This window comes from Typopeltis vanoorti, chromosome 3 (assembly GCF_054136105.1).
Source record: "Typopeltis vanoorti isolate ZY-2024b chromosome 3, IOZ_Tvanoo_1.0, whole genome shotgun sequence".
Classification (NCBI taxonomy): Eukaryota; Metazoa; Arthropoda; class Arachnida; order Uropygi; family Thelyphonidae; genus Typopeltis; species Typopeltis vanoorti.
This window is the reverse complement of record NC_143551.1, coordinates 105,589,402-105,614,803: the sequence shown is the minus strand read 5'-3', so window position 1 is coordinate 105,614,803 and position 25,402 is coordinate 105,589,402. Positions and strand designations below refer to the sequence as shown.

Genomic DNA, 25,402 nt, shown 5'->3' with positions numbered 1-25,402 from the left:
CATCACAAACATCCATTGCCCATGGTGGGATTCAAACCCACAACTTTTTGGCTGGAGAGCAGATACACTAACCACTTGGCCAATTAGGCTGGCTAATGAAGCAGTGAAGTATATCAAAGATTGTATTGTTCAGGCAGCAACAGCTGCAATTCAAAAAAAAAAAAAAAAAAAGCCTCTATTTCCAATCTCTCCAAAAATTGTGGTGGAATCCAGAGTGTCAAGCAGCCAAAAAAGATCTAGACAGAGTGGGGTATATTTCATAGATATCCTGCCACATCAAATCTAATAAGCCTTTAAAGTTTCTTGGGCCAAAGCATGTTATGGGAGATGTTGCAGTCAATCTTGAATCCAATTTACATATTAATCAAATAACTAGTGCAAAAATTTTATAGCATAAAATCTGGAAAATGACAGGTTTTAGAGTGCATAGTTTGTCTACCATGGAACATAATTGATATATTGTTGCTGATCCTAAAACTATCATAGACACTTTGGGATATAATTTTGCTATAATCTCAATAACAGCTTCATATCCTCATGAATTTTTAATATTGAAACAGCAGCTAAAGTTTTCTGCTAGTGTTCTAGAACCTTACAATTAGCCTTTTGTTAAGGAGAAACTTCTACTCTGTCATCGGGTACTGCAGTACTGTAGGTCCTGATGACATCCATTATGAGATGATAAAACATCTTCCGTGGATCTCCATCTCTTATTATACAAGAATACTTAGAAGAGTTTTCAGATGCTTGCATAAATCATTTGTCACTGCCATCACAAAACCTTGAAAGTATCTAAACAATCTAAGCAAACAGTTATTGACCCATCTCTGACCAGCTGTCTTTGTAAGGTATTGAAAAAAATGGGAAAACTCAATACTTCTTTGGTACATCGAAAGCAATATGCTGGTTTCCAACACTCGATGTGGCTTCTGATCAACATTGGACCATTTGATCCTTTTAGAAACATATATATATGAGATGCTTTCCTGAAATGAGAACATCTGGTTTCACTCTTCTTTAATGTGGAGAAGCTATTGGCACAGTTTGGAGATGTGGCATATTAAAAGACCTCTTTAAACTTGGTCTAAAGACACCTTGTTTTTATTAAAATTCTGTCCAGCCTATTCTTCCAATTAGGAAACATTATCTCAGCCATATGATCAAGGTGATCCTTGAGGTTCTGTCTTAGGTGTTCCACTACCTGACAGTGGAAAAAAAAAAACTGTGTAAACATCTGCCAAAAATGTGTTCTTCACTCGGAACCTGATTTAAGAATGGGACAAAGCTTTTCATTTTATGGAGGGTGGGGAAAGGACAAAAGGTATCTTTAGAAGCTGAGATGAATGCTGCTTAGAAGGGGGGGGGGGTGATTTCTTTTCCATAGGGTGGTGTGATGGGAATGGACTGCCATTGGATGTTTTATGTGCAAACAGTGTGAATGCATTCAAGAATGACAGCTGGTGCATGTAGTATGTGGCTTGACTCCCTGGAGGTCTCTCTTAATAATAATAACTTGCTGAAGATAAAAAAACAATCTTTGTTCTACTTTCATTCACAATTTTTAAAACTGAGTTAATTTAAATGTGAACTGTAGACCAGTTAAGGAATAATCATATGGTAAAATTCACAAAAGAACCTGAACAATTAAACACATGGCAAATTGACTGGAGAAATTTACTATAGAAAAAAGATTAACTCAGAAATGTTAAAAGAAATAAATAGATACAGTAGATTAAAATAAAATGGATGATGTAATAAAATTACAGCATATGTGGGCCATTTTGAATGTGACTGTCTTAAGAATATTAGAACACAAAAATGGTATTTTCATTTTCATACCTTTATCTTTTACCTGGCCAGGTTCAAAGAAACTTCATAGTTTCTTTAATATTATAACTTAATAGTTTAATATGTTATATATTTTCATTCATTCTGCTTTTCACTATTGTCATGCCCAGAAACTGGGAGAAATAGTCAGCTTTAACTGACAATGAAAAGAAAACAAATTATTTCACAGAAGTGCTTAAAGAATGGTTGCACTCTGATAGCTGTATAAAAACCACAAAATGTCACTGCAAACTGCAAATTTAGATGCTGCAGGCACTTTACCACACATCAAGGCCATCGCAGATAAAATGACTGATGTATTAAAACAGGCTTCAAAGTAGCATTCACACCTATGACAAATATCTCCATAATGCTTGCACATCACCCAAAAAATCTCTCATTCACTTGGCTAAGAAGCTAGGTGTTTGTATATTTAAAAAAAATAATTTCTGGGCACATAGTACATATTAAGTTGGACAGATGGAATGTTTGAGGGAAAAAAACATAAATCAAGCTTGGATTATAACACAAAAGAAAAATGGTAGGTAATTTGGGAACTAACAAAAATACTGCATACTGAATTTGATATATTTGCAAATTTAAAGAAATCTCTGAAATAGCAATATAGTGCAATAAAATCAAGGCCTTATCCTAAACTGTGGCTGGTGTACACAAGGCCTAAAATTCACAGAATTCAGTTTTGGTAGACATTGCACAGCATAAATCAACAAAGTACATGTAATATCTCAACATATAAGCACTGTCAGTTTAACAATTCCATTAACATCAGTTTATGTATACTAAAAATTGTTTTTGAATTGCAAAGTAACTTTATGTCTGATGGAGTATGCAATGTAGTGTAAGAAGCTGGTTGAATAATTTAAATTTCTTAGTGGTTATGCTACATTCATTACAATGGATAACACAAACCACAAGCTTGATATTTCATGTTTGATTTTGAGAACAAAACCAAATTGTGTGACCCTTAGCCCATGTTAAATGCACAATAGATTCCTAACCGTTCGTGGTGAGAATCATAAACATGACAAATTTAGTTAAGTAACTTCACCCTTAAGAACAAGGTTAAAATTTTTACTGCTGCTGTCATTCATTGTCAGTGTTGGGTCATCGGTAGTTTGCTCATCTTTGAAGACCTTGATAACATTTTTGTCGTGTCTTCCCCATTATTGTGATGAAGTGACTTTTTTAATAAGTGGATTGATCATAATGAACCTACATATGGACTCTGAATTCTTATCCCATTTTATGTTCCACTGATATCAGCCAGTCTTAACTGAATGAAGGAAGGAATTAGACTAAATGTAGCTTCACTTAAAATGCATGTTACATTTTGTGTTTAAAGGAATCTCTTGCTGTTATCTGTAGTAACACTGCTATCACTAAATAATTGTAAAAATCAATTTTTAAAAGATGGTAGAAATTATTTATGTATTACTTTCCCATGTATATCACAAATACAAATAGTTTAGTAAAATTGCATTTGGTTTGCCTTTAATTGCTGATATAATAGGAAAAGGCATTATTTATAACTTATTAATGTGACACTTGTTCCTGCACTCAATATTTATTTATTCATTTTTAGCATTGGCCAGTTTTTATGACAGTATCAGAATTGTTCATCTTGGTTCCATCTCTCCTTGGTTTGAAAGGAAATTTAGAAATGACTTTGGCAGCAAGGCTTTCAACACAGGTCAGTTTTTTAATAACAAAAAAAATGCAGTGCAAAAGTCATTATCATCTGTATGTTTATTTTTTTTTTCTCACTTCTGCAGACAAGTTATAAATATATGAAGTGTAGAGAATACTATGAAGTCTGCTGTCTGGGAAGTAAAAAACATAAAGACTGTTTTGCTGAAGATGAGATTGCCATTCTCATATAGAAATGGCAAGTTTTTCCTCCTTTTTTTTGTCATAGACCACTATGGATATGTAAAGTATAGAAAATATCTGTTTTTTATTTGGGTAAGAGTACTTACTCAGCAAGTCTTAATTTTTACCTGGACTCAATCTAAAACTGAGTTCAATCCGATTTTGTATATGTTGACAGTCATAAAATCGAATTTTATTTGATTTTATGCTAATAAGAATTGTTTGCTAATAATGCTCCATTATTGTTAAATCTACAATTCTAATACTGCATATAATAGTTAAATTTGTTATGTAGAAAATATCTGATTTTATTTCACTTTTTTATATTTTAAGATTGATTTTCACAATATAGCTTTATAGTTCACACCTCATTTTAAAAATTAATTCTCTTGATATTTAAAATCAAAGTTAAAATCGTGTGTGTATACACCCACCACCCAAAGAAAGTGGGTGGTGTGTTCAATTCTAAGTGCCATCTAGAGGAACTTTTTCTAAGCCTTTTTTCATCTGTTTCCCAAGTTAGTCAATCTCTGGCATGGGCAAGCAGGTTTTTCATCCTGTAAACTCGAGGAAATCAACCATAGACTCCCCACACTATTTTCAGAGTAAAACAATGCTAGCACTTTTCACCTTTGAAAATGGGCATTTGATCTTTATCAAATTAAGAGTTTGTCATCAGCATAAAAAAGTAAGTTTATTTCCTATTTGAGTATGTCAGGTTTAACATTTTAATTAATATGACCTATATATTTAATAATAACAGTTTAATATAGATCTATCTTAAACTTTATTTATTATTTTCCTATACACCTTATGCAAAGCAGTATATAGTGTATGCATAAGTGTTTCTTGTACGTTATGCAGATTGTTTTAATAACAATCAGTTTTTTTTTTCTCACTTCTGCAGACAAGTTATAAATATATGAAGTGTAGAGAATACTATGAAATCTGTTGCTGTCTGGGAAGTAAAAAATATAAAGACTGTTATATAAAGACTGCTAACAAGTTTTCCTCTGCTAATACCTTATATTATATTTTCCAGATTTGCAAAACTTAAATGCAGCTCCCTGTTATATTTCTATATTTTCCTCTTCTGTTTGTTCATCAAATTCCTGACAAACCCTTAGGAGTGCACAGGCTCATATGATAGTATTGCATGAACAGTTACATCATCACTAACTTTACATTACATTACTTACATCATTAGTGTATCAATCCACCTACATCTTGGTATTCCTCTGGGTCTTTTTCCTGCCATCCTGGCAAAGAACACTTGTTTAGCTAATGTTTTCTCTCCCATTCTATTTAAATGGCCATACCACCTGAGACTGGCTCTGCTAACACATTCCTGAATGCTATCAATGTCCTTTCCTAATATCCTCATTTTTAATATGATACTACCATTGATGGCATCTGTTCAGTCCCCCGATCTTTCTCAGGACTCATATTTGTTGTCTCCAGTCTTTGATCAAGAGTTTTATTTCTAACCCAACTCTCAGATTCACAAGTTAAAATTGGTTGGAACACTCTTGTATACAGCTAGTTCAGTGTTTTGACTAATCTCTCTCTTATTCCATATAAACTTATTCAGTTGACTTCTTACCATAACAGGTTTGTTAATTCTGCTGTCTATTTGCAAATTAAATTTGTCGTGTTTTACTTGTGGAAAGACTTTTAATGGGATTATATTGATCAAGTGCATATAATAAACAAACTAGTTTCACCAACTAAGGCTGTTGGCATCTTCAGGGTACATAACTGATGTAAGGCAATAAAAAGTAAAAAACTGTTACAAACTATAATCAACCAATTCCAATTATATTAAACAAAGAACAGAGCGCAATAAAAAGTTTTTTTACTTGCCTTACATCAGTTATGTACCCTGAAGATGTCAACAGCCTTAGTTGGTGAAACTAGTTGGTATAACATAATTGGTTATTATATGCACTTGATCAATATAATCCCATTAAAAGTCTTTCCAGAGTTTTTTGGTCAAGTAAATTAAACGTTTTTTAATGTTTTACTTGTTCTATAGGTTCTCCATTCAGCATGGTTGATGTTTTCAATGTTTCTACCTATCTTCATTGTCTTTGTCTTTTTAATGCTGACTTTCATACCAAATTTATTACAACAGTACTTCAAATTGAAGCATAAATAAAGAGCTGATAATGTGCACCCTTACTGCACACCTGACTTAACACCAAATCATCTTCTTGTTGCTCCCTAAATTCTAAGTGTTGATTTACAACTCAAATAGAGACTATGTATTGCTTGATATAATGTCCCATTTACACCTTATAACTGGTGTGTTTTGAATAGCTTTCCTCTTGGCACCTTGTCATATGCATTTTTCCAGATCTACAAAACTTAAATACAGATCCTTGTTATATTCTCATGATTTCTCAAATGTTTGTCCAAGTGAAAATCTGATCCTGACAACTTCTATTTGGCTGAACCCAGCTTGTTCTTCTCTAAGCTTCTCCTTCACAATTTTCTTAGCAATTTCTCAAGAATACTTGCATAGATCTTACCAGGAATACTCAGTAGAGAAATTCCTCTGCAATTCTCACATTCAGCTTTATTCCCTTTTTTTATATAGATGGTACTATGAGTGCTCGACTGTAATCATCTGGAATTCGACTCTCTGACCAGGCCTCTGAATTATGCTGTGCAGCCACTGTAAAACTTTTGTACCTCTGTATTTTAGCATTTCTGATTGAATATCATCTACTCCAGCTGCCTTCCCACATTGCAAGTTTGTGATATCTTTTTCAACTTCAAGTACAGATATATATATATATAGCATTCCTGTTGAGTTTTTTTCCTACCACCACCATGCTGTCACTTCCTGTTTCATTTAGCAATCTTTGAAAGTAATTGCTCCATACATCAAAAATATCTTTATCCTCAGTTTTCAGGCTCTCTTTATCATTACAGACTCTTTCATCTGTTTCTGAACTTTTTTTGAGTTGTCTCCAGAATATTTTACCACCTTCCTGATATTTATTTTGCAATACCAAAATCTTTCTTTTGAACTGCTAACCACAGAAACCTATGCCTACTATTTATTTTCTATGTTCTTATCAAAGCGTTCCCATGACTTTTTGTTTAGCTAATTTTACACAGTGCTTTGCTTTCTTACATTTTTCTATATTCCCTAAGGTGAGTTACTTGCCAGGAACTTTTGATCTGCTTCCTTCTTTTCCTTGACTGCCTCTTTAACTTCCTGAGTCCACCATGGAGTTCTGTTTTTTTCTATCCTAGCAGATTACCTCACCACATGCCTCTCTGGCTGAATCATCCGGTCTTCTTTAGGGTTTGCCACTGAATCTCCAAGGTTTGGTTCTTGTTTTCAAACTCTTCAGTTTTTATTGAATAATATTTGTGTATTTAAGTCTACAGTTCATTCACATCAGCTGTTCAACTTTGATTTGTTTCAAAACTTTCTTACACACTCTTCTTTCCAATATGAAGTTCAGTTTTACATTACTCAACACTAAATGGTGGTCACATCTTGGCTTTGATTGATCCTATTTGGTCTTGTAGAGATTGACAGCTGATATTATCATCAAACCTCCGTGTAGTCAGGAGATTCATCGCAGGTATATTGGTATCACAGTTATGATAACTATCATAACATAACTGTGGAATGTAGATTGAGGATTTGTATATGCATAGAAAAGCTTAGGTAGTGTTGAGTATTCATAATAGTGCTTCACAGAATAGACAATACAAAGAGAAGAAAAAAAAATTAAAATCTTGAATTTACTAATATTTTGCTAATGTTCTACCCACTTCTTCAGAGCATAAATTATAACTGACAAGTGTATGTGTGTGTACCTGCACGCACGTGCGCGCACACACACAATCACTTGCCATACAGATGATAATGGATCTTAAGTATAATTAAGACCTGCAAACTTCTGAAAGGATCATACAGGTTACCTACAGATCAAATTTTTAATTTTGTGGGGAGTAGATGAGAGGGCATCCATTGAAGCTGAGAATGAATGCAGTCCAATGAGTTAGAGCTAGATTTTTCTCTCATAGCAGTGCAATGCTATAATAATCATTACCAGAGACCTCTGGGGAGTTTGGTAGACTATACTCTGTATACTCCTTCACATAGGATTGAATGGAAGAAAATATGTGTAAAAGTTGCTGTAACTCTGAGAGTATTTTTAGAATCAATATGAAGAAGCACTCTCCTAGCCACAAGTATGGCTGTTGGCTGTATTAAGTTGCCAAAGATCTGGGAGACAAGACTATATATCCTAAGTTTTCCAAATTAGTTAGCTTTATGGTTATCTGGCCCACAGAAGACTATGTTAGGGTATTAATTCATTTTTAGTTACTATTTGAATTGCTTCTGCATGACTTAGTTGCTTTTAAGATCCTGGGTAGAAAACCAACAAAATATTACTAAGTTCAATAAATTATATATTTTTTCTTTTCATGGTGTTTGTATACCAAAAAGCAGTATTATTTACTTCAAATTAGATCACATACAAAATAAATTTGCTTCTAAAGTTTTAGTGTCAACATGAATTGATGAGTCATCTAATTTCTCTGCTAGGACCCACTTGTTTTCTATCAGTGCTGCTTTTAATGGTATATTGAAGTTATTTCACTGTTCAATCAGGGAGGGGTGAGATTCCCTTTGTGGGAGATTAATCCTCAACTTTTGCATGGTGCACTTTATTAGTTTAGCTGGTATAGAAGAGTTTGATTGGCTGACTCCCAAAAGGGATACCTACTAATAAAGTGCACCATGCAAAAGTTGAGGATTAATCTCCCACAATGGGGATAGACATAACTATCAGATATGTTTAAGTTAGGAGGGTGAAGTAAAGTTTGCACGTTTCTTTATAAAGCTGTTCCATGGGGAACCAACTTTAGTGAAGGACTCGTCTTGTTCTAGCGAATTTTGTCTAGTGTTGATAGCATGCTCCGCAAGTCCAGATTGAATGAATGAATTGCTGAATGTATTTTAAGTTTGTTTTTATTGAACTTAATTCATTCAGCAATGTGTACTATAGAATATTATGAATCTATATAACATTCCTGAGTACATTAATTTCTCAGAAATTGAATTGGACATGAACTTTGCATGCCAAACTCAATTTCTAAGAGGAGGATGGTGTATAGCTGAGTGCAATAGTGGGATTTTGTAAAGTGGGAGAATAACTTCCTTGTTTTTAAAACTTTAAACATTTAAAGTCATTAACTTGACATATAGGAATGTAAGGCATGGTAATCAATAAATAGCAAAACTGATTACTTACATATATTTGTATTAGTATAAAATTTTCTTTGTAGTACAAGGACATTTTCAGTATGACTTCTAAATTAAACAAGAACAGAAACTAGTATATTCAACAATGACATGCACGAACTGCACGTACATGTAGAGCGTCATGGTCTAATGATATTAAGTCTGACTTGAAAGTTTTCAGAGTCTTAATCTTAATTTGGCTTTTACTAGCTGATGGTCTGTACCGCATTCTGCTCCAGGACAAGTATGCACATCAGAGATGCTTGTCTTCACTGCTGGAAAGCAGAATGTAATCAACCTGGTGCCTTGACCTATCAATGTCAGATACCCAAGTGTAGGTCCATCATGGGTGTTTCTGGAAGCAGGTATTGGTAATAACTAATCTGTTAGCATGGGCAAATTCCAACAGTCTTTCACCGTGGTGTTAATGTCGCCCGGACCAAACATGCCACACTCAGTCTAGTGAAAATACTTTAACAAGATTTAATAAATAAAAACATAATTAAATATTAAAAATATAACAAATGATTCAATTTCAGTTTTTCACAAATTCCAGAATTCTCCTGGAATGCCTATATAGAGTTGTTGAAACCTTGCTACATTGACCAAATCTAAATAGAAATGACAGAATTAAATCATCTCTTATGGGAAATAGTTCTTCACAAATTCCAGAATTAGCTTAAATTTAATTATTTTGTTCGTTATTTTTACAAGAACTTAATATAATTAGAACGTGATGCTCCACAGATTGTGCAGTTTGCTTGTGTCATTGTTGAATACCAGTTCATTCTTGAAAACTTACTATTTTGAACTGCCTACCAAGGAGACATATTTCACATCTTAGGGGACTTAAATGCATAAGTGGGAAAGAGTATGAGAGCCAGGCCTGAGTGTGGCATGTTTGGTCTGGACAAACATAACGCCATGGTGAAAGACTGTTGGAATTTGCACATGCTAACAGATTAGTTATTACCAATACCTGCTTCCAGAAACACCCATGATGGACCTATACTTGGGTATCTGACATTGATAGATCAAGACACCAGATTGATTACATCCTGCTGTCCAGCAGTGAAGACGAGCAGATTGCAGTACAGACCGTCAGCTAGTAAGAGCCAAAGTAAGATTAAGACTCTGAAAACTTTCAAGTCAGGCACATTCCCACTAAACTGGATGTTAAAGTAATTCCTAGTGTGTTCACAGAAGAAACATCGACGTGGTTGGATGATTTTTAGGAGACCAGTGAGGAGAACTCACCAGAAATGCTTTGGGAAGGAGTGAAGGTGATAATACAGGATACAACCAAGGAGTGCCCAATAAGAAGACCAAGAGACCCATGGATATCATATTCAACATGGGGAAATATTCAAAAGAAGGCAGTTGGAAAAACACACATGGGGACTGAAGAATATAAGAGATTACACAGAGAAGTCAGAAGGGCCATCAAACAGGACAAGAAAAAGTTTTATACTACTAAATGTGAAGAGATACGTTCCAGATGAGGAGGCACGATTATAAAAGGATGTTTCATTTAGTTCATGACCTAAAGCACAAGTTTAAGCCTAAATTGAATGTCATCGAAGACGGGAATGGAGCATTAATAACAGAATTGGAAATCAAAAATAGATGGAAAAAATACTGTGAGGAACTGAATAAAAGAGAGTGGATAAAGAAAATTTGGAGTCATCTCACCAGAAATATTCTGATTTGGAACCTCCTCCACTTAGGCATGAAATTGAAGGAGCAGGTAAGCAGCTTAACAGCAATAAGGCCCCAGGTGCAGATGGAATTCCAGCAGAGTTAATTAAGGCCACAGGGGATGGAGGAATTAGTGTTTCATAGAATGGTTACAAGAATATGGGAGACAGGATCATGGCCTAGAGACTAGAAGTAGGTTTTCATACCACTACCTGTGAAGGATATGAGGGATAGCAAGAACTATAGAACTATTAGTTTAATATCTCATGCAAGTAAGATTTTATTGAAGAGCATGATAAATAGGATTGAAGCCAAAGTTGAGGCAGAGATGTCCAAGGAGCAAGGAGGTTTTAAGAAAGGTAAGGTACCAGATATCAGATCCTTTGCCTTAGACAGATCATAGAAAAATATAAAGAATTTAGACTCCCTCTGGTGATGTGTTTCTTAGACTGCTCTAAAACATTTGACTGTGTTCAGCATGTGAAACTGTGAGAAGTAATGAATGGGTTTTCCTCAACACTATCAGGTTGATAGCCAACTTGTACAGGGGAGCAAGAAGACATGGTAGGAACAGGTGTTGGATTAACCGATTGGCTTCAGGTTGGAAAGGGAGTTAGGCAAGAATGTTTACTTTCTCCTCACTTGTTTAGTATATATGCTGAGGACATCAAGTTTGAAGCATTGGATGAGTTCAAGATTGGAATTAGGATAGGTGGTAGATTTATCAGTAAACTGAGGTATGCTGATGATACCATACTCCACTGTAATGACAAGGAAGAACTAGGACAAATACTTGACAAAATTAATGACATCAGTAATAACAGAGGACTTCAGGTCAATCCTAGCAAGACAGATTATGGTTCTCAAAGGAAATATAGACAGGACTGCTCTTGAGAAACAAGTGTACCTTAATGGAGAAAGAATTGATGTTAGCAGGTTTTGAATACCTGGGATCCATTACTAATGTGAAGAATTGCTGTTCAGAAAATATCAGAAGATTAGGAATGGCTAAAACAGCAGTCAGAGACTTGTCTAAAATCTGGAAGGATGGATCCATCTCCATGGAAACTAAGTTGAGGATTTTGGATGCAGTTGTCTTTCCAACAGCATTTATAGATGTGAGACCTAAAGAAGTCAGATAAGAAAAGGATAGCTGCTTTTGAGATGTCACAGAAGGCTGTTGAGGATATCATACACTGAAAGGTGTACAAATGAATGAATGTTAGAAAAGATCAGTAGAACTTTAAGGCTCCTTAAGGAGAAGAAAGTTAAAATATTTTGGACACATTGGAAGGAGAACTTCTCAGAACAGTAATAGAAGGTAAAGTTCTTGGAAAAAGGGGAAGAGGCAGATGGTGTGCATGGAGCGACTGATATTGAGAGTTGAAGCCTCCAGAAAAGCATACAACAGGACTACATGGTGAGGACTGATGTTGTATATCACAGAGCATCGGAGTGACCATGCGTCATCTGTGGATGTCCAACGAACAGATGATGATATTTTGGAGATGAATAAGTAACAATGCACGTAGTCTGGAGAAAGGGGTTTGTGTGTGTGTGGGGGGGGGGGGGTATTTTTGAGGTTATAAACCAAGCAAAGTAAAGAAAAACCTTATTGTTAATGTTCAGAAAAACTACATCTGATATATTTTTTTTTTTTTTTTTTTTTTTTTTTTTTGTGTGGATTAAAAAATGGCATGCTAATAGGTCACAACACTGTCTGTCAGATTTGTAATTATTGGCTCATTTTCAGCAAAGCATGGCAGATATCTTCAGACATTATTACACACACGCAGAGAATAAAAATCTCCTTCCTTCCTTGGAATTTTCTAATGCTGCAGTAATAATTAAAATGAAAAGATGAGTATTGTCATTGGAAAATGTCTGCAAACTAGATATTTAAAGTGGGATAGTGCTGCTAGGTTGTTTAAACTTTAAAAAAATATAACAAATAAGGTTAGAATAGGCTGCAAATAAAATAAGCAGTGATTAAAAGAAAAAATGAGAAAATAAGCCTGACATATGTTATCAAAGTGACAAAATGTGCATCCATTGTCATTAAACATTCCAGAAATCCTTTGGTTTTTGTTGAGCCTCATTCAGCAGCAGCTGCATATATTCTGGTGCATAGGTTTAATTACAAGTTTTTTGAAAAAGAAGTTGTATAACTTAATGTTCTAGGAAACATGCTCTTTCTGTTAGTGATAGTGGCCTATGCTTAGTTCAGTAATATACATGGTGTGTGTGTGTGTTTAATAAGTTAAAATAATTGTAAAAAATTATGGTAAAATAATTAGCCATAAGGTTTCATTTAAATTCACAAAGAAAAGGAATGAATGTTTTGTTTAAAATCCATATACAGTTGACCCTTGAACGATGTGTGGGGGGTGAGAGGCACAGATTCCCCATTTCGTTGTAAAATCCATGTGTAACTTTTGACTCTCCAAAAACTTAACTAATAATAGCCTACTGCTAACTTAGAATCCTTACTGATGACATAAATAGTCGATTAACACATATTTTGTTTGGTATGTATGTATTAAATACTATATTCTTACAATAAAGTAACCTAGAGAAAGGAAAATGTTGTTAAAGAAAATCATAAGGAAGTGAAAATGCATTTACAGTACTATACTGTATTTATCGATACCATAAGTTTACATCATCTGTTTACAATATGAATCGTATGTCTGTCAGTAACCCATATCAGTATTGTCTTATATGATACAAAAACACTGTAGATGTTATTATTACTGATATCAGACATCAAAAATGAATAGATAATGTGAAAAAGAAATTCATATTTATTTACAGGTATAACGATTCATGCATTGATAACGAAGCAGCAACAATATGATTTCTTTATGGTAGCCTAGCCTATACACTAATGAATGAATTGTTATAAAACTTTTATTTTATGCTAATTAATGTAACTAATTAATAACAGTTAATTTTATGCAGTGATGATTTAATACTGCATCTTTACTTTTGTTTACATTTCTCTGAACTGTGAATGGTGCCATGTATGGTCTATAATTGTGCATAAGTTTTGATAAATTTGAATATTTTACAATAGATTTGTGCATATTTTATGGTAGTAAATGCTAAAATAGACTAGTACTTACATATATTTTATACATTCATGACATACCTAATTTTTTCGATATTTCTAAGCTACGCAGTTCGTCTATGAGATTTTTAAATTGTCGCAAATCTCCCAAAAAAAAATTCCAATATATTTATTTATTTAAAAAAAGAAAGTGGATCCGTACAGTTCAAGCCTGCATTCTTTAAGGATCAACTGTATTTCAACCTGAAAATTACAGGTTATCATCAGTTAAAAAAAAAACTTTGAGTTCTACTTTGTATTCACTTCACTGTTGACCTGTACTTTTCAGGTTGAAATGTCTTTTAAATAAAATATATTATTCACTCTTTTTTTCCTTGTCATCATGTTAGTTTTTAAAAAAATAAAAATAAAAATTTGTATACAGTGAAATAATCTTCAGGAAGCAATAATTTATGTATTGATTATAAACGTTGTTTTGTTTATCAAGAATTAAGTTGAACAAAAAAATTTTCATGTTTGTAGGCTAACCTTGGACATATGGATACAGCAAAGGAACAATTAAAAATGGCTTACGGTAATATGGCTTTGGTGCAGGTTAGTTTGAATTTAAAATATAAAACTAAGTGAATCTAAAAAATACATAAAACTTGAATGAATTAAAAAAAAGCTTAATCAGTTACATGAGCATTGGTTTTCAAGACAGGTAATGGTTATTTGTAGTGAACAAATGGTAAGCATTATTAGATGGAACACCTCTCCTCCTGATGCTCGCAAACTTTATAGGAGAAAGGAATTTTTTATCAGTTTTTTTTTTTTTTTTTTCCCTACATCAGGCTGATATTGATAAAAGCATCAAGTAACTTGAGGCTCAGGATTATTGAAAATCATTTGAAGAGTAAGAGAGAAAGGTATGTGGATGAATTTGGGCAATAAATCGGGTAGAATGCTGAATAGAATACATTGCTGGTGACAGTGAAAAGGTGGTCATATGAGAGGAAAGGGAATCTTTTCTCAATTCTTCTGTTTTGCTGCATGCCTTTGTGTTTTGTCTCTCACCATTTAATAGCATTTTGATGGTTATTAACATTCCTTTCTTCTCACATCTGCTAGTTTAGAGATAGTTACCTTACTAATACCAGTGAGTCATGCTCGTAGGAAGATAGTAAAAATTCTTTTAAATACAGGTAACACCTTGATCTTTTAATAGCTTTTATAAGCTTATTGATTAGAAATTAATGGAACAGTATGCAACTTAGTAAAACTTGGCATATAAAATATGGTATTGCATAATTCAGTGTATAGTAGTGAATCATCTTCCTTTTACCTTGTGGTGTCGAGGGTTAGTTTAATCATCAGACTTCAAATCGTTCACAGGATAATGTGTCAGCCCTACACCCCAGTGTATCCTATGTCTGTAATGTTGAGTTCTCAAGTTTTGTCTGTTTTATGTGGTGAAAATCCCCCAGATAAACTGAGGAAATTCCTCTACAGTCCACGCCCAAGACCAGCTAACTTGGATATGGCTGAGGAAGATCCTTCAGCGTCTCACATCATCGATGGGAATTGAACCTAGGACACTTCTTCCCCAGGCATGGTTGCAAAGCACACAGCCACTAGGCTAACCGCATGAGTAGTGAATCGAGCAAATTTATATTCCTCTGCTTATGTTTGTAAGAAACTGCCATATTTGAATGATTCGTCCATCTGGTCAATACTAATATTGGTTAACCACATCAAATACATATAAGTCCTGTGATTTAATCTGATCATTAAATCAATCTTGTCAGGAAAATTTCAAAATACTATAGAATGTAATGTTAAGCTCCTGGGGGTTGTATGTATTATTCTCTGCCCTTTGAATTGGGATCAGCTTGGTTCTTAAACACCCAGTGAATGTTCTCTCCATTTATATTTAAATTAACAAATAAGCATTACTAAAATTAATAAGTGTTAATGTTTGATTGACCTCATACACATTTTACTCACTAAATGTTTCCTTTTTGTTGAGTCCATATATAACATGGACAATGCATATTTGAATAGGGTGTGATGGAACAATCACACCCTATACGATCTTGGTTTAAACGAACAAAATTTACATGATTTTTTTAAAAAAAAATCATGTAAATGTTATACTATATATCCTTATATTATATACTATGTATCCTATGAATTGTTATACTATGTATCCTTAATTATTGGGGCCAGTTGAGAGAGTAGAAACAAATCACTTTTTATATTGTTTTCCAAACTTAGGCTGCACTTAAAGTGCTCTTATTGTTTATGCATGCACATTATTTAATCAGATAATGTTGCTCTAGAACAACAACACTTAAACTTTTCACCGAGGAATTTTTACGACACTGGTATATATGTATATAAAATAAGTATACAAATCAAACATTTACTGATAATAAATTATAAATAAATTTATTTTAAAACAATTCTTTGGTATACATATAATGTTATCATTTACATAAAGAATTGCAAAAAAAATTGCCTCTAATCTGAGTTAATTTTCGGTCGTTGTACGTTCAGAAACCTTTTACTGTTGCCAAATTTTTTATGACCCCCCCCCTCCCACATTTGGTTATGTGACCCCATTTGGGATCTCGACCCACAGTTTAAGAAGTTCTGTTCTAGAGAATCTCTGGTATTTCTCAATGTCAGCATAAATTTTTCTCAGTTCATGTGAATTATGTTCTCTTAAACTGTTAAAACAGAGTAATGCTGTACTGTGCTTTGTTGTGATTGATTTGCTTGAGGAAATTTCATTAGATTAAATTCACTCTTCTAGATTCATTTACATCAGAAGTAATGATATTCTACATTGCACTATTGAAATCCATTGCATATAAGTATTTTGCAGCCACTCACTGAGATATCATTTTCAGAATCTTCTAAATTTATCATTAAATCCATTGTCGTAGAATCTCACTTCTGTTCTTCCTTAGTCCTAAATAAATTTCCATATTTAGAAATTTTCCTCTATGATCAGTTGCAACCACATCTGAATTGTACTGTATGTAAGTGTTTTTCAAACTGCAGGCTACCACCACCATTTTTTAAATTGAAATATAATAGAAAAGATCAGTGTATCTCACATTTTATAGCTTTATCACAATCGTGTTGTGTGGTGTCATATGCTAATTTGAACCTTTTTGATTAAATTTTAATTATAAAATTACTATCTTCTTAATGATATTGTCTCTAGGTGGGGAGCTGTTTTTCATTATGCAGAGCCAGATTGCATTCATTTCAGATGTCTCCAGTTTAATTAATTGCCGCTACCACAGTACATACTCTAATTATGTCCATACTGTATTTACACTTTTTTTTTATTTTTTTTTAAACTATCATTTACACTTGGTTTCGAGTCTAGTCGGCGACCAGAGGAAATTTTTCTAAGCCTTTTTTCGACCGGTTCCCGAGTTAGTCGATCTCTGGCACGGGCAAGCAGGTTTTTCCTCCCGGAAACTCGGGTTTTTCGTCCTGTAAACTCAAGAAAATCGACCGTAGAACCTACATTATTTCAGACATTAAATATATTGTGTTAGGGTTGGGGACCACGAGATGGCGGCACATTTGAGCCGTCTCTCTTCAGTGCGTACCGCATAATTAGTGATAGCCTTGGGCCATCTGTCTCTGATTGGGTACCAGTGGAGATTGAACTGCCCACTCAGTCTCCAAAAGTTAGATAGGGCTAAATGGCCTCACCTACTCCCGTATACGGGAATAAAAAGGCGTTAGCTGATTTTTTTTTTATTTTATTAAATATTAATAACATTCATGTATTGATTTTGTTGCATTTGTTTTTACTTTATTATATGTAATAAGAATGTGTATTGTTTTGTGAAACTTGTTTCAGTTTAGTGTGTATTTTTTTTATTTATTAATTTTTCATTCTTCTCCGATGAAGAGAGCTAACCTCAGAGGTAGTGCAACACCAGAAAAAATTGGAGTAAATGTAGAGTAAGCTATGTTCGCTTTGCCACCTTCCAAAAATAAGTTTAATATCTTGGGACCTCTATCTGATATTAAATTGATAAGAACAGATACTATACTTGCCAAGATAATTTCATTATCTGTTCTTATCAGCATAATATCTGCAGGGACATGCTCCACCTTTCTATGAGTTGCCTGATATTGTACAGCTTCAGTCCCCTTAGATTGTTTCTCGGCCGTGTGTGTGTGTGTGTTGTTGGCGCAAGCACTGGGGTTGAGATGTGAAACGGAATTTTTATTGTGGATTGCTGTTCAGAAAAGGTATGAAAAACTGGTATATGACATCCAGAATGTTATCAGTCTGTCTTCATTTGCTAGCAAGAGTTCTATGAAAGCCAGTGCAGTAATATTTCATTGATGAAGTAACTTGGTTTTGTGCTGAATTATGGATGTATTGTTTAGGTGCTAAAATTTTATGAGCATATAAAGTGATTTGACTTCAGGATGGGAAGGAACATGGTCTAATACTGTATTGTATTTTCTGGCAATCGTTTATCTTTTTTGAAAAAAGAACAAATTTCTGGAACCAATCATTTTTAAATGATTCATACTCCTTTCTGGTTATAGTAAAGCACGGAACATTTTTTACCTTCATTGCCAGAGATTTTGCTTTTTCCAATCGCCGAATGTTTTGTTTTGCCAGTGTGATAAATGTATCTTTATGTTGTTCCTTTCGGGTTTGTGAATTCTCACTTTCATTGATTACTGATGTAGTCACATTGGAGGTCCTCTTGCATCCAAATTCATCTGACCTAAGTCCACCAGATATTCAATTAGTTTCTAATTTCTAATCAGACCATCATGCCTAACATGCAAAGGAAAATATTTCTCACAGATCATCCTATTTATGTAGTTTGTTCTTTATCTGAACATGTAAATCCAGCTATCCAAATGGTGAGGTCATCTTCCTTGGCAACCTCAATGTCCACAATTCTGACTCCCCTTATTTGAACACCACTGACCAAGCTAGACGAGAAGCAGAAGTCCTTTGCCATAAGTAATGACCTGATGCAAATCGTATATCTACTTGAATTCCTGATAACCCGCTTCACTCTCCAAATAAACTGGATCTCATTTTGACCAGTTCTCCTTCCAGATATACTGTACAGGTTACCTCTCCTCTCAGCAACTGACCACAATCTTGTACAATTCTTCTCTCTCTCATAGAACTTTTCTCCCTCAGCCACTCCCAACCTCATGTCCTCTGGCACTACAAAGGACCCAACTGGGATGATCTCCAGAATTTTTACTCTTCCTTTCCTTGGTCTGACTATTGTTTCCATTCCACTCATCTGAACCTAACACCCAGTGAATGAGTTTGACTGGCATGATTTTCACTGGCATGAAGAGCTTAATCCCCAATTCAAGGCATAATTCTCATGTGTTTCCCAAGCCATTGTTCAACCAAAAATGTATCAAAGAAAAGCATCAAGTGTACTCGCATCAAGAACTTCAGCTTTGTATTCTGTCTATACCAAAAGCAACATATGCAAATCAGTCATCAGCAGATCTAAATCTGATTTTCATATAAAGGTCAACAGCAAAAAAAAAAAATTTGTCTCCTGTCCAAATGGAAGCTATGCCTTCTGGTCCCTCGCTGAGGCCATTGGATGCAACTTCTACTCTAACCCTACATTTTCACCTCTCTCATCCTGATGGTGCCACTGTTATTCACCCAAAGATAAAGCTGACCTCCTGGTATCAATATTTTCCTCAAACTCCAGCATTGATGACCAAGGGAAATCACCTCCTACCATAATGGAATCCAAGCACTGTGGCTCCTTTAGTTTTTCAACAGAAAAGAAATCAGGAAACTACTAAAAATACTTGGATAGTAACATCTTCTGGTCCTGTTGTAAGTCTTCAGTTCTCAAACATTTTGCTCCAGAATTAATACCTGTCTTGCATCATCTCTACAATCTATTATACATATCTGATACTTATCCCAGTACATGGAAACAATTTCATATCCATCCTATTCCTAAAAAGAGTAATAGAAGTTAACTATCAAACTACTGACCAATTGCCATCACCTCATTCCTCTCCAAAATGTAAGAAGTAATTAGTAACCAACTCCTCCACTACTTAGAGGCCCACCAACTAATCAGTGACCACCAGTATAGATTCTGCCATTCAAGATCTGCAGCTGACCTCATGGCTTACATAACTCGCCACTGAACACGGGCCATGGATAGGTTTGGGGAAACTTGTGCTGTTGTCCTTAACATTTTCAAAGCCTTTGACTGTGTATGTGTGTGTTTGTGTGTGGCATCATGGCCTGCTTAACAAATTGTCATTCTTTGGTCTCCCTGCCACCTTTAATTGGGTAGCCAGCTTTCTCTCTGGTTGTTTTCTTCATGGTAGGTGGCTACCTCTCTTTGAGCCTAACCAACAGTGCTGGAACACCTCAAGGCTCTGTCCTATCACCTACTTTCATTCTCTTGTTCATAAATGACCTACTTGCAATCACCACTGATCCTATTCACAGCTTTGCTGGCGATTAGTACTTTCCACTCATCCTACTCATTCAACAAATCATGCGGTAGTGACATACCAGGCCACAAGATCATCTACAGCCAGTGCCTTAAACATCTCAGCTCACCTACCTTAACCCTTAATCATTACTTGGACTAACATTTACTTCTAGTCTCTAGAATAGGGCTGTTAGGAAATTAATACTAAATATGTTAAAATGTATTAAGGCAATTTGGAAACAAAGCTTATAAATGCCTTGCTTGATTTCTGTTTAGGATGTGGACTAGTCATTACTAATATCATGTTCCAGTATAAAGATGTGCATAGATGCACAGGAAGAGAAGGCAGGAGAAAAGTCTCGTTGACTGTGCTATTGTTGATAGTGATTTCTTCATGCTGTTTAGGACACGTTGAGTATACAGGGGAATGTAAAATGGGAAGTGATGATTAGAAATAAATTTCATATAAAAAAAGAATATGTATAAAAAGTAGGAAAGCTTTTTGAGGTGAACTGTAGATTCAAATTCACAAATATTAGTCAATAAATGTCTGAAAACTGGTGGGCTTAGAAGGTGAGAATTCAGCCATAGAGGGACATGTGGTAAAGTTGACTATAAGAACTCCATGCTGGACCTAGAAAGTTAGAGGCAGTAATGGAAAATGGGAAAGCAAATTGAAAGTTTCTGATAAGAAAGTCAGCATGTGTTCTGAGAGAATATAGAGAAAAATGTAACAAAGTGGTGTTTTGTGTAAAAGTAGTTCCGTAAATCATGGGAAGACTTTGGTAAGAACATAGAAAATATCAGGTAAGTGGAAAATATTCTAGAGGCTATTCAAAAAAACTTGAAATGGAGGGATGAGCACTTTGAAAGGTAGCAGAGATATAATGACATGGAAATGGGATATATTTTAGTTGTCTGATTACTTTGAAAAAATTGCTGAATGAAACCAGAAATGATAGAACAGATATTCATGAAGAATACGATCAGAATGTTATATCGATACTTGAGGTATAAAAAGGCTGCCGACATCCCAAATGTGAAATTTGCAATTGGAGTAAATATTTGACCAGAAATGCACAAATATGGAGGAAGTGGAAGTTTTACAGTGGATGCACTGTATAAGGTCTGGTTAAATTCCAGATAATTTGGAGTAGAGCTCTCATAATACTAATTTATAAAAAGAGAAATAAAAACAGAAGCAAGAATAGTGAGGATGGCAAAATCAGGACTCCATGGTAGACTCATAATGTTAGAGGCAGTCAGGAAAATAAATTGTGTTGGAAGTTCCTGGCAAATATGTCAGCATGTGTTCTGAAAGTATACTTAAAAAAAAAAAGGAAAGTGGAAGTTGTCTAGGATGTAAACTGGGAGATCCCAGATTACATCCTAGGCTACCCACAGAGGTCACCCCACCTAGTTAGGACTCTGCATATTTCATTTAGTTTTGCATGTTCCAAATCTCATTTGGAACATGCATGTCCTGATGTCTCAGTGACAGTGAAATATTGGAATTATATTATTTTTAATCCTTTCTCAGTGCTGTTTTGTTTCATTAAGCCTCTAACATGAGTATTAAAAACAAATATGGAATATGTATCCTTTATCGTTGAGGAAAACGTGTATGAAAAAGTTTAACGTGCCAAGATTAGTTTAAAGAGACTCAATCTTATGAAAACTGCTAGTGAAAAAATGCTTGCTGTCCTTAAGCCTTTATATAATGCTCATACAATATGGGAGCAGGCTAAGGGTTAGATAGAAAGAAAAAGATATTGGTGTTTCTTTTAAATGTCTGTAGATAATAATTTCTGGAAAATGCTATGGAAGGATGTATGTTCCATCTAATACATTTTTACTGGTGATCACACTATAAGTCAGTGGTGGCGAGCCTTTTTTTGTGGGTGTGCCAAAAATTTACAAATTGAGTTGCTGACGCATGCCAAAAATTCACCAATCTAGTTGCTGACGTGCCGGGCAATTTTTAATAGGGGAAAATTAATCTAACTTAATTTATTTATTTATAAATTTATAATATTTATTTATATATAAATTTATATTATTCAGTGTAAAATTGATTATTGTATTATTAAATTCATTTTAATGATTTTGGTTTGGGGGGAAAAAAAAAAAACGGTAGTGAGAAAATATTTATGCGTCATAGCTCACCATCGAAGTTAGCTGAGCAAGATCCTCATGCCAGCAGAAGGATGCCAAATTGGCGGCGAAACGCTTATCATATTTACTCGAAAATAACTCGCCCACGAGTATAACTGGCACCCCTGATTTTACTTTACAAAAAAAGATATTAAAAATATTGCATATGCCTCGCACATGAAAAATATTTAAACATGTTCATTGCCATTATACTGCAGATGCAAGAAAAACAAGTACTGTAGTTTTATTGTATCCTTGAATAAGGTACAGAGGCTTTTGCAGTCTGGAATAAAAATGGCGCTAAATAATGAATCACATGTCCCCTGTCACAGAAACTATGCTGTGTAGACTCGAGCAAATCTAACTAACTAAAAACTCATATCCAATTTTTCAATTACATGAAATAAGTGTTTGCTTTATTGCATTTGAAATTCTCGATGTCATTATGACAGATCACAAAGGCTAACTTCGAATAAAATTCTACCATGAATTGAAACCTACCACATAATACATGTGAGTTCCCCTGCCAGCTCAAACACAAACAAGCAGCAATAATATTCAACTAAGGGTTGAAACTTTGTGTGAGTTGAGCCTGCTGGTAATGAGAGGTTCCATCAGAACAATAAACGACACCCCCATCATGAATGTTTTAAAACTAAGAAATATATAGTGAATGTTGTTGTGACACTCTCAACATGTTATAGAATTAGCATTTCAACTCAACAATTGTCGGTTGCCTTTGTCTTTGAGTCGCACAATCTTTTGTTAATACCTCACCAATCATATGCACATCTTCACAGCTGCTCTTTGGTGTAAAACAATATTTAACTTGTACGTATTGTAACAATTAAAAAAAAAAGGTTGAATAATTTATAAGCGTATAAAAGGATATCACCTGTAAATCATTGACGTGCCAGAGGTTTGCCATCTATGCTATAGGTTAAACAACCAAAAAAAAAAGTTGTGGATGAATAAAAGTGAATAGAAAACATGTAAATATTCATTGAACCTGAGGATTGTATTATTTTGGGGAAACGCATCCAAATGTTTATTCAAAAGGGACAGCATTAGAGGGATGCAGGGAATTTTTTCCGGTTATTTTGAAATCTAAATGGGTATATACCAGCTAACATGTCTTAAGATTTGTTCTGCTGCATAATAGAAGGAATTGAGAGGAAAGAAGAAAACCATTTTCGTATTGAAATTGAAACGTGGTGTTGAGCACTGTAGCTCACAGCCCAACATCATGTTTTGTTATCTACTACCCCAATGTTGCTGGTTGCCTTCCTTTGACCACTGCTTTTATTTTTGAGATGGTGGGGAGGTCATGCCTGGATGATTTCTTGGTTGTGAGACAATTTAATTTTTCATTGTGAGATACACTATCTGATCAAAAGTATCTGGACACCCCTCTGTAATTTCTAAACTGACATCTAGATGTCACTATGACCTCACTTACCGGTATAAAAGGAGGCATGGAACTGTGTGTTGTTCAGTGATAAGAAGTATGAGCAGAGTGGGTAGATCAAGGGAGCTCAGTGACTTCAAACGTGGACTAGTTATTGGTTGCCACATTAATAAGAAATCTGTAGGAGACATTTCGACCCTCCTCAAGTTGCCGCGTTTAATGACAGACAGGGACTGTCGAGTGTTGAAGAAGGTGGTTTGTGGAAATCATCAGACATAGAGTGAAGCAATCGCCTCGGAACTCTGCGGTGCTACTAACTTTCCAGTCAGCACCGTGATTGCGTCGAGAGTTAAGAGGAATGGGGTTCCATGGTTCAGCAGCTGCCCATAAACCAAAAATTTCTCCTGTGAGCACTAAGCACTGCCTGCAGTTATGTAAAGAGCGATGCCAGTGGACAACTGGAAACATGTGAATTGGAGTGATGAATCATGCTTTACCATGTGGCATTCCGATGGGGGAGGGTCTGGGTTTGGCAAAATGCCTGGAGAACAATTTCTGCAGGCATGTGTAATGCCATCAGTGAAATTTGGAGAAGGTGGTGTTACAGTGTATGGTTTTTTGTCATGGAATGGACTTGGCCCTCTCGTAACACTACACGAAAATCTAAATGCTGAAGAGTACAAGAATTTTGACCCATTGCATACTGTCTACAGTAGATCAATTAAGTGATGACTATTGTTGTTTGTATCAGCATGCCCATGATACCTCCCTTAAAGCAAGGTTTGTGAGGGAATGGTTTGTGGACAGTAACATTCCAGAAATGGACTGGCCAGCCCATAGCTCTGACCTGAATCCCATAGAACACTTCAGGATGAATTAGAACACTGACTTTGCTCCAGACCCCCAGTGACCCACATCATGAACAGCTCTTCAGGAATAACGGGCTGCCATTCCTCCAGAGAAGTTCCAATACCTGGTAGAAAGTCTCCCCAACGGATTTAGAGCTGTCATAGAACCAAAGGGTGGACCCACCCTGTATTAATGTTCACTATTGGAAAGTGTATAGTTTTGAGTAGGTGTCCGGATATTTTTGATCAGATAGTGTATATTCCACTAATTACTACAGGTTACTTATATCAGCTGATATAAGTTATGCCTGTACACATTTGAAAGTCCAGTTATTCTGTTGTAATAGCACTCAAACAGTATACTCATTACACCAAGAGTTAGTTTTGGTTGACTATATATGCATCTCTCTCTCTCGTTTTTGGTCATTGGAGTGTTTGTCTTAAAGAGTTTTATGGGCATATCTCCAAGTCTTTCAATTGAAGCCACCTGATTGAAAGCTGAATATACTATTTATTGATAATTAATGGCTAATGAGTTTGTGAATCCTGCTAGTGAAAGGTTGTAAACCCTCTTGTACATTCATACAATTTCGATTAAGTATTATATAATCTGGACATATGCTTTAGAAACCAAATGTGGAATTTTTTTTTTTTTTTTTTTTTTCCCCAAACTACTTACCATAAGCATTATTAGAGTGAACTGTATTGGAGTTCATCTACTGCCTGTTCATAAATATCCATACCCTCTTTGAG

At 34.9% G+C, this 25,402-nt stretch overlaps 1 protein-coding gene and 1 pseudogene across 5 annotated transcripts in view; one reads left to right on the top strand and one right to left on the bottom strand.

The window, feature by feature from the left end:
- The window catches only part of LOC150108442 (solute carrier family 41 member 1-like), a 294,151-nt gene that overhangs the window by 185,309 nt on the left and 83,440 nt on the right, over nt 1–25,402 (top strand). For all 5 annotated transcript variants that reach the window (XM_090390787.1, XM_090390785.1, XM_090390786.1 and 2 more), the window contains exons 4-5: nt 3,431–3,538; nt 14,283–14,354. In XM_090390787.1, coding sequence (XP_090246913.1) covers nt 3,431–3,538; nt 14,283–14,354 — 180 coding nt within the window. The remainder of the gene's footprint in view (nt 1–3,430; nt 3,539–14,282; nt 14,355–25,402) is intronic.
- On the bottom strand, nt 17,674–17,836 carry LOC150108443 (U2 spliceosomal RNA; annotated as a pseudogene).